Source organism: Leptonychotes weddellii, chromosome 13 (assembly GCF_054177405.1).
Source record: "Leptonychotes weddellii isolate Sample4059 chromosome 13, ASM5417740v2, whole genome shotgun sequence".
Lineage (NCBI taxonomy): Eukaryota > Metazoa > Chordata > Mammalia > Carnivora > Phocidae > Leptonychotes > Leptonychotes weddellii.
In genome coordinates, this window is record NC_138381.1 from 24517344 (window position 1) to 24533833 (window position 16490).

General features: G+C 42.7%; 1 protein-coding gene and 1 long non-coding RNA gene across 2 annotated transcripts in view; one reads left to right on the forward strand and one right to left on the reverse strand.

Annotated features, from left to right (window-relative positions):
- KATNAL2 (katanin catalytic subunit A1 like 2) overlaps positions 1–16490 on the reverse strand; it is a 71027-nt gene that overhangs the window by 38924 nt on the left and 15613 nt on the right. The window contains exons 2-3 of the mRNA XM_081801298.1: positions 3948–4018; positions 953–1119 (exon numbers count right to left, since the gene is read on the reverse strand). Coding sequence (XP_081657424.1) covers positions 953–1119; positions 3948–4018 — 238 coding nt within the window. The remainder of the gene's footprint in view (positions 1–952; positions 1120–3947; positions 4019–16490) is intronic.
- LOC145716757 (uncharacterized) lies at positions 1400–3740 on the forward strand. Its single transcript, XR_014139625.1, has 3 exons — positions 1400–1614; positions 2843–3210; positions 3629–3740. It is a non-coding gene; the product is annotated as an uncharacterized LOC145716757 (long non-coding RNA).

Genomic DNA, 16490 nt, shown 5'->3' on the forward strand with positions numbered 1-16490 from the left:
CTGCCAGTTTACCTTAAAATAAACACATGGTGTCCAATATCCCAGGAGACTATGGTTCCAAGTTAGATCAGAACCAGCAATCTAGAAATTAGATCGTGTCAGTGATAGTCCTGGTGGCCCAGTGGTTAGGCGTCAGTGCTTTCTCTGCCAAAACCCAGATCCAACAACCAGCCAAGAACTTGGAGCTCTGAACGTTGCATTGGAAAGGAGCTCAGATAAAACATCCCTTCCAGCTAGGAGATTCGCCCCAGCTATTTTTAATTGACATTCCTCTTGGTTTCCGGGTCCCCACATGAAATGTTAAAGTCTGTGGCTTAACAAGTGCCTTGTAAACAGGACAATGATCTCCCTTGGTTTATAATTACTTCCCCCACTTACAGACGTCTAAGTCAGTGTTACTACAAAACATAGGGCCTTCACTTTAGATCTTTCCTCCAGCCAGCCTCCTTGACTGCTAACCTATACTGGGTCTTTGCATTATATTGATCATTATCTGGATTGATGGCTTTCAAAAGCATTTCATTATCTATACATGAGCTATTAGCTTCACCAATACTCATTTTCATGTTATTTTCAAGATAGATAATAGGTCTTCCTAACAACAACAACAAAAAGTCTTCTGTCATTTATCCTCTTCCAACAGCTCTTTCCATCTCTAAAGAAATGAAAGTAATGTTAGTCTTCTAAAAAATAACTGTGATACACTGGGGTCTTGCTTTCCTTGTCCTAAAACATACATTCCTTGAGCAAATACCAACATGGCTATAGGGACATCACTGCCCAGACAATCACGTTTACATTGTCTGTACAGGACCTAATATAGGCTACACAGTCTTTCCAGTCTATTCTTTCAGTAGAGGCTGGCGGTAGCATCTATCTGGGAATACAGTGAGGAAGAAACACTAATCTTAAAGATGGGAGAAAACCTTATTTCTAGAAAATAGCCATGTACCTGTGTCTGATGCCTTTTTGACAATTTTGGGGTATTTCTGAAATTTCACAAAATAATAGCTCTCATATTCCATCAAAATAGTTTCAAGGTCAATGTTGTCACAAACTTCAAAGCGTCGTAACCCCAGTTTAGTTTCTTGCTCCAAAGCATTGGCTGCATCAATATATCTGGCCATTTCATGAAGAAAAGAAAAAAAAAAAAAAGGAAGAAAAAAAGAATTAACTCTGGGTAAAATGAATAACGGCAAAGAGGCATGACAAGTCTAAAGATGTTCAATACAAATAGTAAGCTCATATTAAGTAGTACGTTAGATAACAGTTAGAATACATGAGGTTTGCCTATAGAGTAAGGAGCCCCACATACTGTGAGGATATGCACATAGTGTTTTTCAAAACAGTTGCCTCGGGAAGCTATGTACTTACTCTACTGATGTCATCATGGTTCAAAATGTTTTTGGAAGTGCTTAAAAGTCAAATAAGTAAATCAACTAAGAAAATGTCTTGTGCTTTACCTTTACTCATTTTTAGCTTAAAGATTTGCCCAACTTGATTACCTCTTTATTCACCAGCAATCGTTTTAGATAACATCGGGCAATTGATAAACCCAAATTCAACCCCAAGAGGCAAACAAGATTCACCATGATTTTGCTGCAGCTGAAAAGGGTAGGTCATGAGTTCTGAAGGAAATTCCAAATCTATGTTGATCAATATCACTGAGGGAAATGAGGTATAAGAAGACATCATCGGCTTGGATGTATTACTTCTGGTAGTTTTTTCTTCAGTCACACATGACCCTAGCAGCTGACTGTGGGTGTAAGCACCATCTTCCCCAGGGAAAGATTTTTAACCTGTTCAGTTGGAGGGCTGTCCAACTTAAGTGGTCTTAGCAATAAAAACAAATGCTTTGTCTCACAATCCTCTGAAAGTGGAAAGACTTTGCAGGTCTTAATCTTAACTCTTGACTTCTTATTGAAACCAACGACTCTCTCCTGAAAAGTGTGCAAATATGCACAAGTTAGCATACAATTTCATCCAAGGACCTCAGATTAAGAATTCCTGCTGCAGGACAGAGTTCTTGCTGTTTGATTCTAATCTGGGAAAGTAGGAGAAAACTTTATTATGCTCTCTTCCCTGCCCCAGATTCAGGGCAGTTGGAAACTTGAACTTTCTTAAACGAGGTTGCCATGATTATTTCCAGTGACCTTGCTAATTTTAAAGACATTGTTTAAGTGTCAATTGATAGTCAACCTCTGGTCTTTCTGTTTACCTAATTGTTCCACTTAGGTCGTGCCGTTTCTTTCTTTCTTTCTTTCTTTTCTTTCTTTCTTTCTTTCTTTCTTTCTTTCTTTCTTTTCTTTCTTTCTTTCTTTCTTCTTTCTTTCTTTCTCTTTCTTTCTGCTTTCTTTCTTTCTTTCTTTCTTTCTTTCCTTCTTTCTTTCTTTCTTTCTTCTTTCTTTCTCTTTCTTTTTTTCTTCTCTTTCCTTTTTTTCTCTCCGCGCCTGCCTAGAATATCTTCGTCCATCATGTCTGTCTATCCGTATTCTATACATCTTTCAAGACCAGCTCACATCACCTTCTCTACAAAGCTTTTTGTTTATTCCAATCCACTATAATTTATCCTCTTTGTGAGGATAAATTCTTAGTATTTTGTTAAAGGTAGGTCTACTTTTCTGACAGTTTACTTTTCATCTTGAGGATCCACTCATAAGTACTTTAACCAGCGGGTCTCAGGAAAATGATCAACTCTAGTAGAATTTTCATTAATTCGAGATGCAAGGGGCCATCTTGGGGCAGAAAGGGGAAATGCATGCTTTGTAAATACACAGTAAGCCCTGTAGGAGAAGGGATAAACTATGCTGACTTTTCTTTGTTTGTCCTTTTGTTTTCACAGTTCCTCCTGATACAGTGTCTTGGCACGGTTGATATTTGGGGCTGGATAACCCTGTTGTGGGTTGCTGTCCCATGAACTGAAGGATGTTTAGCAGCATCCCTGCCCTCTCCCCTAGTGGTGCCATTGTAACAGTCAGAAACATCTCCTGACATTGCCAAATGTCCTCCAAGTGGTAAAATCACCCCAGTTGAGACCTGCTGCTTTAACTTGAAAGTTCAAGCCCTAAGCCTGAAACCCGAATATTTTCTTCCTGGCTGAAACTTGGAAAGAAAGGGAACTTGAAAGTAAAGAGTGGATGCGCTCTCTTCCTCACAAAACCCAGAACACTGGCAGCCTTCATTGTAAGGGCTTGCACGCTTCTGAATCAGGTAGGTGGCCAAATTCAAATGCTTCACAATTTCCTCCCCTGCTGGTTATCGATGGCATTACCCAGAAAAGAGAGTCAAGCACAGGTCATCAGGTAAATGCGATACCTTTATTTTGAGGGAAGGAGAATTGAGGAATAAGAGCATTATTTCTGTGTAGATACCCAGCAGTGGGACCCCAGGAATCTCATTTGATAGGCCTGAAACCCGAACGGGAAAGGGAAGGTATCTCAGGACCTGGGTAGCTTTGTTAAAGTTTTCAAATGCGTAATGGGAATAATATCTATGTAAATGAGGCAATAAAAGTATGTGTCTGGGTTGCTGAACATGGGGGCAGGGATAGGCAGAGCACAAGGGATTTTTAGGGCGAAGCTATTGGATATGATACTACAACGCTGGATACATTATGCATTTGTCAAAGCTCACGGAATTATACAGCCCAAGAGTAAACCCTGATGGAAACTATGGATGTCAGCTAACAAGAACGTATCAAGATTGGTTCTCCAGTTGTGACAAGTGTTCCATGCCAATGTAAGATGTTAATAATAGGGGAGACTGGCTGGGGCGGGGGGATTCCCAATAGATGGGAGGTCTCTATACTTTCTGCTCAGTTTTTCTATAAATAGAAAACTGCTCTAAAAAATAAATTCTATGAACTATTTTGGTAAGTGTGTATCTGGAAAAGTGGGGGTCAGAGAAAGAGAGGAATCATCTCTGTAAATATTTGTAATGTAACATACCCTTCTTGTGTTAAGTAATGCAAAATCAAAACAAGAAGATTTTTTCGTCGTGCTTCTGTCCTCATCTCGCACTGTGAACAAAAAGGAAAATTTAAATGGGATGACAATGAGATAGAACACTCTTTTTATAGCAATAAACTGTTGACGGGAAATGTAACCTGTCAAAACCAAGAAGCATGACTTAAAGGCTGGAAGGCAGTTTGACGTCTCTAAGGATATATAAAGTTATTTTCCATTGTCTTCTTCTTAGAGCTGTCTTCTCAATTGTAAACTGAAGGCACGGTGATTTAAATTAGAATTGCGCTTTGCTAGTCAACTTCTTACGGCCAAGCTAATTGGCATTTTATTGCTCCTAACTGCAAAGAAGCAGATATATACACTCCTATTTGGGCCAGGTTAAGGAAAGCGATGGTAAAGAGAAACTCATGAGCTAGAAATCAGCTCTGACATCACAGGTATTCACCTGCTACGACATCTTCGCTTCACTCGAGAGTCCCACCTAGTCCCAGCACAGATGTGGTGACGAATTCCAGTAAGCCATTCAGCAGGTGACTACACAGCCAAACATCCAGAATATCCACTGAGAGTAACAGAGGCCAGAAAAGGGAAATTCCTGCGTAATAATGTCCTTATTCAAACTGGATGTATCTGTACATTTATTCAGTGTTCATGTGCTACATTTAGTTACCTGGTATCTCAGATGCCCCGGAAATGTATTCATAAATTACCTACTTTCAGTAATACCTCCCTGACTTGAGAATAGCTTACCTAACATTTTTAAGAAGAATACAGGTAAGAACTGGATAAAAGCAAAAAAGGCCCCTGAGTGGCCCAAATCGTATCATAAAATCTATGTGCAAACACTCACGCTCACGACACATACGAAAACTTTTCATTCATCCAAAGCTTTCTAAAAATTAATGTACTGAAATTAAAGTGGGCGGACAGCTATTTAAAATTCAAACAGCACCATAAATTATTTTCCTTCTTACATTGCTTTTTGGGTGTGCTGAAACATACATGAGATAAAATGTAGCATTTCAGCTGTTTATATGTATAGTTGAGTGGCATTAAGCACATTTATACTCTTGTGCCACCATCACCACCATCCGTCCTCAGAACTTTTTTATCTCTCCCAACTAAAACTCTGTATTCATTAAGCAATAATGCCCCCCCCCACCCCCTAAGCCCTGGCGACCCCCATTTTATTTCCCGTCTCTATGAATTGGCCTCTACTAGGTCCCTCATGGAAGTGGACTCATTCAGTATTTGACCTTCGGTGTCTAGCTAATTTCACTCGGCACAATGTCATCAAGGTTCATCCATGTTGTAGTATGTGTCCAATTTTTTTCCTTTTTTAAGGCTGAATAATAGCACTATACATTTTTAAAGAAAAAAAATAGTCTCTACCCCACTCCACTACCCCACCCGCACCCACTCCCTAGACGCAACAACCTTAGGTACTTTAGCTGTTTCTTCTGATATTTACCTCCACGTTTCTAAATATATCAGTGTTCCATGATACGTGAATATTAGGCATTCACTAGTCACATCCTGTTAAGGTAGATGAGAACTAAGCTGCCATCCAACTTTTCACCCTCCCCTCCCCTTACAGTGATACCAGTATTCGGTCGTTCTATTATTGTAACCATGTAAACAATGTTCACTGCTGAACCAGAGAGTACTTTTCCATTTCTGTACATTATTTTTCTTGGAATGAATAATTGCCTCATTTTTTTTAGCTTGGTTACTTTTCTGTATACCTATTGCTCATTTTGAAACACCAACACACCTCTAAAGGCCCCTCATCACTTTCCTCACCATCAAATACATCAGATAATGTGTCATTTACCCTCCCCCCCCCCCGCCGATGCCCCCAAGGCTTCCCTTCAATGCAAGAGAATTGTCTCAGAATTCATGACAGGGAAGAAAGCTTAGGATTGCTCTGTGGAACTTCTGTTGCTTTAGCATGTGTGTATATGTGTTGGGTCCCAATCTAAGATATCTTACAGTTGGTCACAGTCACAGTTTGAAAGCTGCTACACAAAATGAAAGACTATCCTGATATTAAGATGTTTAACACTGGCAGTGTTTGCTCATCTTTCTGAAGATGTTGACACAACGATTCTTGATAAAGACTGAAACCTTTTGAATTTACCATATTTAATAACTTTGACTTTGGTAGTCAAAACCTACCCTCCCTCCCCCGCCTTTTTTGGGGGAATTTGATTTGCCTTGCCTCTGGTGCCATCTAGTGTATTAGGAGGAGAAGCGCTTCATGAAATCCAGGTTAGTTCCAAATTATGCTCATAATAAAGATGACAGTCATCACAAAACTCAGTCCAAAGCAAGTTTGCAAAATAAAAATATAACCACCTGTTAAATAAGCAGTAATAAAAGTGATAGGCTATGCTTCTAAATATACAAATTCTCAAATTCACGCTTGGGGTTTTGATTCAAAATTTTAAGAGTCTAGAAGGTACTGGGAGATCATTGAGTCTCAGGAACCCAAGATCCAGATAAATGAGGAATTTGCTCAGAAGCCTGCAGAGTTGAGATCAGAATCCAGTGCTCTTCCCCTCATCATTTCCTCCCCTGCATTCACCCCCTCCTCATCAATTCCACTCCCACCCCTGCACATTAACCACAGATTAGAGAGAAGCTGCTATTTTAACTTGCCAAAATCCGTGTGCCAAATTTGCTAAAATCAAACAATTATGGCTACCAGACAGGCTTTCTTAGCTGACCTCACACAGTAACACATGAATGGTGTCCCTTACAAGAGCCATGAGAGCCATGTCCATTCTCAGAGGGACTTCCCTGGACACTGACTAGTGCCACTCCCAACCGGACAGTGTTTTGCAAACTGTGGGGTGCTGTGCCCATAGCAGGGTCTGTGATTGGTGGGTGCTCAACAGCTGTTAGTTGCTTTGTTCATGTATTTCAGAGTCTCTCCATCCTTCACACTGGAAGCATGCACTTCTTCCTAATCTAAACAGGCACAGATGCACAAGTTCTCTTATGAGTAGGATGCTGAGAAAAATTAGCTAAGGAGTGTTTTGCTTGTGCTCCCCAGGACCGCACACACTGCACTGGGTTTGGCTGATAGCTTTGAATTTCCTGAAGATGAGTCTGGGTAGAGCCAGAAAACTTATTAGGGGTTTTTGGGTTTTGTTTTTGGGTTTTGTTTTTGGTTTGTTTGTTTGTTTTTTACAGATTTTTTATTTATTTATATGTCAGAGAGAGAGAGAGAGAGAGCACAAGCAGGGGGACCGGCAGGCAGGGCTCCATCCAAGGACCCTGGGATCATGACCTGAGCTGAAAGCAGATGCTTAACTGACTGAACCTCCCAGGCGCCCCGGGAGAGAGGTTTTTAAAAGGGGATGGGGGGGCACCTGGCTGGTTCAGTGGGTGGAGCATGCGACACTTGATCTCGGGGTTGTGAGTTCAAGCCTCACATTAGGCATAGAGCTCACTAAAAAATAAAGAAAAAAGAAAAAAAGAAAAGGGGATGGGAGGGCAGAGGAGGATGGAGGAATGAGGATGGGTAATAGTTAAGGGGCACAATTTCTTTTTGGGGTAGTGAAAATGTTCTGAAGTTACAGTGGTGATGGTTGTATCTCTCTGTAAATATACTTCGGGTGAGTTGCATGGTATGTTAATTATATCTCAAATAAGGCTGTTTTAAAATGCCAAGAACAAATGGGGAGAGGTAGAGAAAAAAAGGCTAAAATGAATGTAAATAATTTGAGTAATTTTTTACCCTGATATATAAAACAAATGGTCTGACTGAAAATGGAAATCATTTCATGCAACATTTTGGAGTGCTTCAAAATGTAAATGGTGGGGAGAAAGAGCTGCTTATTGCCCACACCCCCGTGAGAGCCTGCTCACCAGCCTGATGGCAGAGCCTGGTCCCATTGTGGGCTGGGCTGCCTCCGGCACTCCTTTATGTGCTTGATGACTCGGCTGTAACGAGCAGCTCAGTCTGCGGGAGTCCAGGTGAGACTCCCGGGACTACCGGGAAGAAAAGAAAACGCAAAACCATCCAGAAGGCTTTCATGTCCCTTTACTGTAGACTTTTTTTTTTTTTTTTGGTTTTGTCATCATTGTCCATGCACATAAAAGTTGAAGAAACCACCTTAAGTGTTGTTAATATTTCTTCAGTTCATTGGACAAAACTAAGCTTCTTTCAGTAAGAATCTCCAATTTCTTTAAATGCAGAATCTTAATAATGTTATCCAGATAATACCCAGGCTTGGCAAGGTATGAAAGAACATGTACTCAGACATGACTTGTGGAAATGTAAACTAGTACAACCCTTTTATAGAGCAAATTGGCAAAATCTATCAAAATGAAAAATGCACGTACTCGTTGACCCAGCAATTCCACTCCCAGCAATTTACACTATAGAAGATCAGTTATACTATATTATAGAAATAGTCCATGTATGCACGATGATTAATGTTCAAGGATGTTTAATACAGCATTATTTGTATTCGCAAAAAAATAGAAACAGGCTATTAATGTCCATTAGTGGTTAAATAAGTCACAGCACGAGCTCATGGTGGAATGCAATGCACGAGTCAGAAGAATGAGGTGGGTCTTTATACACTGATAAGGAAAGATTCTGAAGACATCGCATCTTCTCTCCACCCACTCACTGCCCACCCCAAAAACTGTGTTACTCAGGGAAAGAAAGTTTAAAATACAAGCTTGAATTAAATTTAACAAAGGAAAACTTCAAATAGTACAAACAGTTTAAAAAGACAAGATTCTCTCTTAATGCTATCCACTATTTTTAATTTCTCATGTAATGGTTCAGAAAGGAATTATGAATATATCAACATACGTATGCGCAACTTTTTAAAAATTTACAAAAATGGAATAATTTTGTATATACTGTTGGGCATCTTGCTTTTTCCCCTCACTTAATAATATGTCTTAAAAAATCTTTCTATTCCAGGGGCGCCTGGGTGGCTCAGTCGTTAAGCGACTGCCTTCGGCTCGGGTCATGATCCCAGGGTCCTGGGATGGAGCCCCACATAGGGCTCCCTGCTCAGCGGGGATCCTGCTTCTCTCTCTCCCACTCCCCCTGCTTGTGTTCCCTCTCTTGCTGTGTCTCTCTATGTCAAATAAATAAAATCTTAAAAAAAAAATATTTCTATTCCAGCATATGTAGATCTACCTAATTCTAAGACCTGTTGTAAAGTGAAAAGTCACAGAAATACACAGCCACAATCTTTCACTCTTAGAAAAAGTAAGGAATAAAAACCCAGGTATGTAATTACCTCTGGGTAGAGGAAGGGGCTGGGGGCACAGCAATTTAAGGGTCAATCCATATACTTTTGAATTGTTTAAATGTAATGTTGGTAAGTAAGAAGCAAACAAAACTTCAGCTTGGGTTCAACTGTTCACAGATCAGAAAATTTCTAGGCCAAGGGATTACATCTACCACCTCTGACATCCAAGTTCTCTGCTCCAGCCTTGGGGGGGTATGGGGTACAGGGCAGTGTTCTCATTCACTGGAAGGGAAAGATCCATACAAAGGCACTTCCTCCACACCACACGTCCCACTCCCGTGACCCCAGACCCCACCTCACCTCACTTCGCATGCACAGATGCAGAGAAACCTAGGAGTTTTATTGTCTGCCATCCATAGCTAGCAGCTTGGGTCTCACAGCCACCCCAACTAAACTTAAGCTGGAGGATCTGTCAGAATTACCTCCCTCAGACTCCTGTTAGAATCCTTGGAGTGCCACCTAAACAGTGAACCACTGACCTGGGGAACTCAGAGTAGAGCAGGATGAACAGGAAGGCAAAGCTCTCATTCTTAGGATGGAGGCACCTCTGGATCCTAGGCTGATCTGGGCAATGTTGACCATATTCTTCAAAGAATAGCTTGTCTAGGGGTTTGATTACATTCCTGGAAAATGGTAGCTGTCCCAACTCCAGTCAAGAGTATATCTAGGGGTTTTTGGCTGGAATCACCAAGTTTGGCAAATAGTCCTAATGTGTATGGCAGACAATGGGGATTGAGGGACACCCTTTGGTTCAGTGACTTAGAATTCTGTTTGGTAATGAAGATGCTTCAAAAAGGGCTTTCTTACTAAGCACATGGCAAAACAGCTTGTACTTGGAAGCTCCAGGCCTTGAAATAATACTTCAACTTTTTATTTGAAATGAGTTTGATGGGAATTCAGAATTTAGTAAGAATAGAAAAAAAGATATAAGAAAATACTATTCAAATATCTAATGCTAAATATTTAAGATGTGCTATTACTTGAAACACAGAATGTGGTCTCATGAATTTGTTAATTAAGAGTGTAAAGTTTACCAGATCTGTAACATCTTTATACTCATGTCAATCTAGATTAGCATAGGAAGTTGTCTTCTGAATTAAAAAACTAAGAATGGGCCACTAACACATGGTCAATTTAAACTGTAAAAGATGGTGTGCCCCTGAAATGGACACAATTAGATGCTCAATTAATTTCTGTCTACCCAAGAAAGGAGGTCCAGAAGTGAACATCTAACTGCGGTATCTCATTTGTCTCTGCTTCAGTGATCTGGCTGTTTTCTTCTTCCTTCATTTCCTTTGTGAGCAATTGTGCAACAAAAATGCCTCCATTATCAGATTCAAAATTGAATCCTATGATACTGTAGCCTGAGGAAAAGGAAGCATTGAATATCATCCCTAGTTTTAGACCCAGAAGTTATTTAGGAAATGTTACTGTATATATACCACATGCAACATTAGTGCTTTTAATTTCTTTTTTATGGGTGCAATGGAGATTAATTTGCATGAGCTCGTTTCAATTTCTGTAATAAGATCCAAATTTTGCATTAAGCTTTCCATCTCAAAACAAACAGTTAAAAAGGACACACTTCTTCTTTCAAATGTTTTTATTATAGTTCTATTTTACAGTCCCTGCATCTAATATTCACTTAAAAGCTTGAATATATACCCATAGGTTCTAATTTGTTTTTCGTTTGTTTCCTGATTACCTCCTGTTTCTACCAGGAAACTTCCTAAGTTTCAAATGCTGTACAACTTGACAAAGCACTAGAACTACCAAAAAGGTGTCTACAGATCCAGGAAAGGCCTTTATTGTATCTAATATGTAGTCAGAACTGATCAGCTATGCTCCAGAACAGTGTTCCATGAGAGGAGGCATTTGTTGTTAATCCTGAGTATGAACTGGTTATGGAATTTGGGATTTCAGAGAAGTATAAAGTCTACTGAAAGAGGAGATGTTCCATACCACCCCATTGTTATTCAACCCTGAACTAGGTTATGGAATTACGGTATTTGTGTTTTTTTCAAAAGCTCATGCTGACAGGCTACTTTCTGTTTACCACAGAGCGGCACGATAGGGAGATCAGACTGCCGTCACAGGCACTATCAGTCTCCTGATGTATACAATGTGAAGTTCTCAGTATCGCCTATGAGGTAAATAAAGGATTTAACTGAAATCCATCAAACCTTTAGAACCAGCTTCTCATTCACCAGAGATGGAGCTGCAGATGAGACCTCAAGGAAGCAACCAGACAAATCGGGAAGGGGAGATGTTCTAGAGAACAATTCTCGTGGTTTCTTGAACTTGAACAAGTCGGTGTTGTTAAAAATAAAATAACAATAGAGAAGGTAGGGGGTGAGGGAAGTTGTGCTGATTCAAAGAGACCCGAGGGATCCAACAACCAGATACAATGCATGATGCAGGTTAGAGAACTAGCTGGTTAAAGAACACTACTTAATATGATTTCATTTTGATAAAGCATGTGTGTGTGTGCATATATCTGTATATACACACATAGAAAAGGATTTGGAAGAGTGTCTATCCATATACTCACCTTTGGTTAACACCTTAGTGTATCCGGGTTGTGGGAATGTGCTGTTTTTATTTTATTTATTCTCTTTGTTACCTATCATTTCTTTAAACTTGATTTGTGATTATGGAAGCGTTCATGTGATATTAGAACTGCCAATTGATGCTACTGAGAATAGCAAAAACAATAACTGCCAAGAATTCTTAAATCTAATAAATTCTAAGACTTGAGATATCTTTAAAACCTAGAATAATGGGGGGAAATACAGGCATCTATATAAACAAACTATGTAAATAATGTTAAGACAACTGGAAAGAATTGAGGGAAAAGTTGATAATAATACCTCACAATGTATACCTCCAGAATTCTTCAACAGATTAAAAAATTTAAATATAAAAAAATAAAGGAAGAGCGACCATGGAACTTTCTTGATTGGAGCAAGAGTTCTGGCCAGATGCATTCCTGGAGATCTGACTAGGACCTAATCAGTTCTGATCTAATCAAAGGAGCTGTAATTAATGCTGCCATCTTAAGACTATTAAGTGATTACTTTTAGTGGTAATAATAGTAATAATAAAATGTAGTCCTTCTAAGAGAAGGGTAAGTGCCTTCAAGGATAATTGGGTTGGAAGGGGGTGCTTAGGCTGATTTGACTCAGGCCCTACTGTGGATGTTCAGGTGGTCACAACAAATGGCTATTCATTCCTTCAAGAATTTATTTGATGCCTGTGTCATCCATTGCTTTGGAGGCAAGCCAAATGTAGGGACAATTACCGTCCTCACGGGACTAAACTGTTCGACTTTAGACTAATCCTTCCTGTCTTCAGGCTTCAATTCCTCCACCTATTCAGAGGTGAGTGCTCACCCTAGACCTAAGCTACTTAGATTCGGATTCCAGCTTCACCTCTTTCTGTGATGTGACCACATGCAAGTTAATTTGATCTCCCTAAGCCTCAGTTTCCTCATCCACAAAATGGGGGAAATAGAACTCGTTTTGTTGGGTTAAGTTGAGGTTAAAATTAAGACGGTCAACAGCAGGCGCAGGGTGCTAGGGTGGTCACTGCTGATTGGTTCCTGCGAATTCTCAGGGCCGGAGCGGGCGGGGCAGCCCAGGGACCACCCACAGGAGTTCATTTCATTGGGGCGCGCGCGGGTCACAGCGCCCAAGGGGAGGGTGGGTGGGCTACTTCTGAGGCCAGGATCTGGTGAGGGGGCTTCCTTCCATCGTGGGCTGCAGCTGCAGTGGCTCCGCACCCCGAGGAGCAGAAGCCAGGGAGTCGGGCGCACCCAGACTGCAGACCTAGCTCCCGCTGGGAGCACCAGTCCGGGCCAGGCCCGCACCCAGCCAGAGGCGCGACGCAAGCCTGGCTCGGGGCGATGGCAGCGAAGTCGGGGCACCCAGCTGTGCGGGAGCTGCGGGTGTGCCTGCCCACCAGCCTCCCCCCGAAGAAGCTGCAGCAAGATATGAAGAGCCCGTCCGCCTGGCCGGTCTCTAGCCATGCTCGCGGAGACCCGAGGGGCAGGACAGTCCCTCGCCTGCACCAACACCAGCACATCCGCAGCCCTGCCGGGGCCGTGGCCCAGGGGAAGAAGTTGACTCCTGTGGATCAGACGCTGAGCCCTACTTGGAGAAGAGGATTCCCCAAAGCGCCCTGGAACCGCTCTTCAGGAGGCTGCAATGGAGGGAGACTACCCACACCCCTGCAAAGCATCCAGCAGCCGATCGGACTGCCCTGAGCACAGACAGAAAAAAACACAGGAAAGCCTCCAAGCTTGACAGGCCCCACCCAGTGTCCCACAGTCGGGAGAGGAGACAAGGCAGAACCACAGACTTGCTACAGTTTAGTCCTCAGAGCAGGAATCTTCTGGTTACTCCCCAGGAGCTGTCTGGGGACAGGCACAGATGCCCCACAGGCCCACGTTGCATGCCAGAGGCCTGGAGAAGGCCACTCTGCTGCCTCTCAGGACAGAAGGGGCCTCAGGCAAGAAGGACACCTGGGTGGCCCCAAGGGGAAGGGGCTGTGAGTCAAAGCAAGCGGCACCAATCTTCCTAAAGGGACAAATTCCTGGTGGGTACCAAGGGACGTGAGAAGTCCAAGGCTTTGATCAGCCAGAAATCACACCAGGTCTTCTCCAGAGAGGAAAGCCCAAGGCCTCTGTCCTGAGACAACACAAAGATACGGCCTCAGTGAGGATGTGAAGGAAGAAGGAAGAGGGCCACTGCATCCCTAAGTTTTCACCTCCATGGGTGGTTGCATCAGATGCCTTAAAAGCAAAAGCACAAGCCTCCCAGAAAACCAAATCAGACAAAAACAAGCCAAGTCTAGACAGCTTAGATGTAGGAAAGTGGGCAAAAGGTCTGTTGCCCAAGGTGAAAGAGAAAGTTCTAACAACTCAAGGACTCAGGAAGGGAAAATAAAAACTTCTAATTTGGATAGAAAGTCAGTGGACTCCCTCCCTGACATTGAGGAGGCTGATCTGCATGATGAATTGGAAGCAGCCACCATGCCTTGGGAGGCATACTATGACTAGCCCCAGAAGAAAAAGGGAAAAGGAAATGACCGTGAAAACTTAAGCTACTGCACTTGGAGAAAAGCGACCTAAAAATGATTCTAAAAGCACTAGTGAAAACTTGGACTCGGGCCAGAGGTTACCTAAGGTGAACAAAAGCAAGTCAGAGAAGCTGCGGCCGTCCGGAGCCCCTTTAGCCAAGCTGAAAGAGGTCCCCACTGATCCATTACCAGTGTTGCCAGACCTTCCATTACCCAGAGGACAGGCCAATTACTACCACTTCTGCCTTTGAGTTGATGTCCTCCTTCCAACCAAAGCAAGAAGCACTGGTTCCCCAGGAAGAGGAAGCCGCTGGATTTCCTGGGTGCAGAATGAATTTGAAAATGCAGATGTTTTCTGGTTCCAAGGGTGCCTATCTGCACAAAATGATGACCCTGTGAAAACCGTGCATCCAGGTACTTAAAAACAACATCAATCTTGGAGGTGGGAGGAGTCACGCATTCTGTTCTTGAGCCCGTCCATTTTGGAGATTTTATGGCAATCAGCTATATCGCATAAATATACAATCATGTACTAGTGGAAGAAACATAAGTTATGGAAAATTCATTGTCACCAAAACGTTAAGAAAGTCCAGAAGAGCATGGGGTATGGTGGGAGCCGTACGTGCGGCTTTGGGATGCCCGAGAGCCGCAGCTATGGAGTACTGACAACAAATATTGGATCTGCACCTGTCAATAAGCCCAAAGGCTGGCAGGCAAAGCTGACCCTTTTCAGCTGTGTGGCCCAGCCCCCTTCTGATATTCAAAGGAAGCAGGAGAAGTTTGAAATAAGGAGGAGCAGCGGATCAAGCCAGCACCATCCCCCCCCACCGCCCCCACCCTGCCCCAGGAAGCAGCCAGAGCAACAGTCTGAACCTCTTCTCAGAGAAGCCGGGCTCTGACTGCCTGAGCCCCAGCGGGGCCCACAGGGGGCGTGGTGGTCAGCAGCAGGACACCCGCCCAGCAAACTGCCCCAATGATGGCCAAGACAATGAACGATTTCAGGAAGAGATTCTCTCAACAGTAAACTGAGGACTTGCCCTGGACATGGAATTTGGGGGGAGGAAAACACAGGCCGTGGGGGTTAGGGGATGGGACTTCTGAAGGAGACCAGAATCTTTTGCTTTGTGGAAACTTTTGGACTCTGGCTCCTGGACTTTTCAAATGTTGCCCCTGTGAGCCTCTGTGCCACGGCCTCCCAGCCTGGAGAATACTTCAGAATGCTGAAGATGGGAAGCCTCGGTTTCACTGAGCATTTTTTTTTTTTTTAAGATTTTATTTATTTATTTGAGAGAGAGAATGAGATAGAGAGAGCATGAGAGGGGGTAGGGTCAGAGGGAGAAGCAGACTCCCTGCCGAGCAGAGAGCCCGATGTGGGACTCGATCCAGGGACTCCAGGATCATGACCTGAGCCGAAGGCAGTCGCCCAACCAACTGAGCCACCCAGGCGTCCCGTTTCACTGAGCATTTTAAGATTGATTATACTTTTGGGGTGTCTGGGTGGCTCAGTCGTTAAGTGTCTGCCTTCAGCTCAGGTCATGATCCCAGGGTCCTGGGATCGAGCCCCGCGTTGGTCTCCCTTCTCCGCGGAAAGCCTGCTTCTCCCTCTTCCACTCCCCCTCCTTGTGCTCCCTCTCTCACTGTGTCTCTCTGTCAAAAAATAAAAATCTTTAAAAAAAATAAAATAAATAAACTTTAAAAAAGATTGATTATACTTTTGTCAAGTCTCCTCTCAGTAAACAATAAGATACCTTTTAAATAATAAATAGTATCCCCAGATTGTACTTAAAGAAATAAAACTACTTGGCATGGTTTGGTTTTATTTTTTTGTTTTTTTTTTTTAAAGATTTTATTTATTTATTTGACAGAGAGAGACACAGCGAGAGAGGGAACACAAGCAGGGGGAGTGGGAAAGGGAGAAGCAGGCCTCCCACCGAGCAGGGAGCCCGATGTGGGACTTGATCCCAGGACCCCGAGATCATGACCTGAGCCGAAGGCAGACGCTCAACGACTGAGCCACCCAGGCGCCCCTGGTTTTTGTTTTAATCTCAGAGTTAATAAGGCCTTCTTGGACACAAACCCTAGAAACCATTAATGAAAAAGACTGATACGGGCGCCTGGGTGGCTCAGTTGGTTAAGCGACTGCCTTCGGCTCAGGTCATGA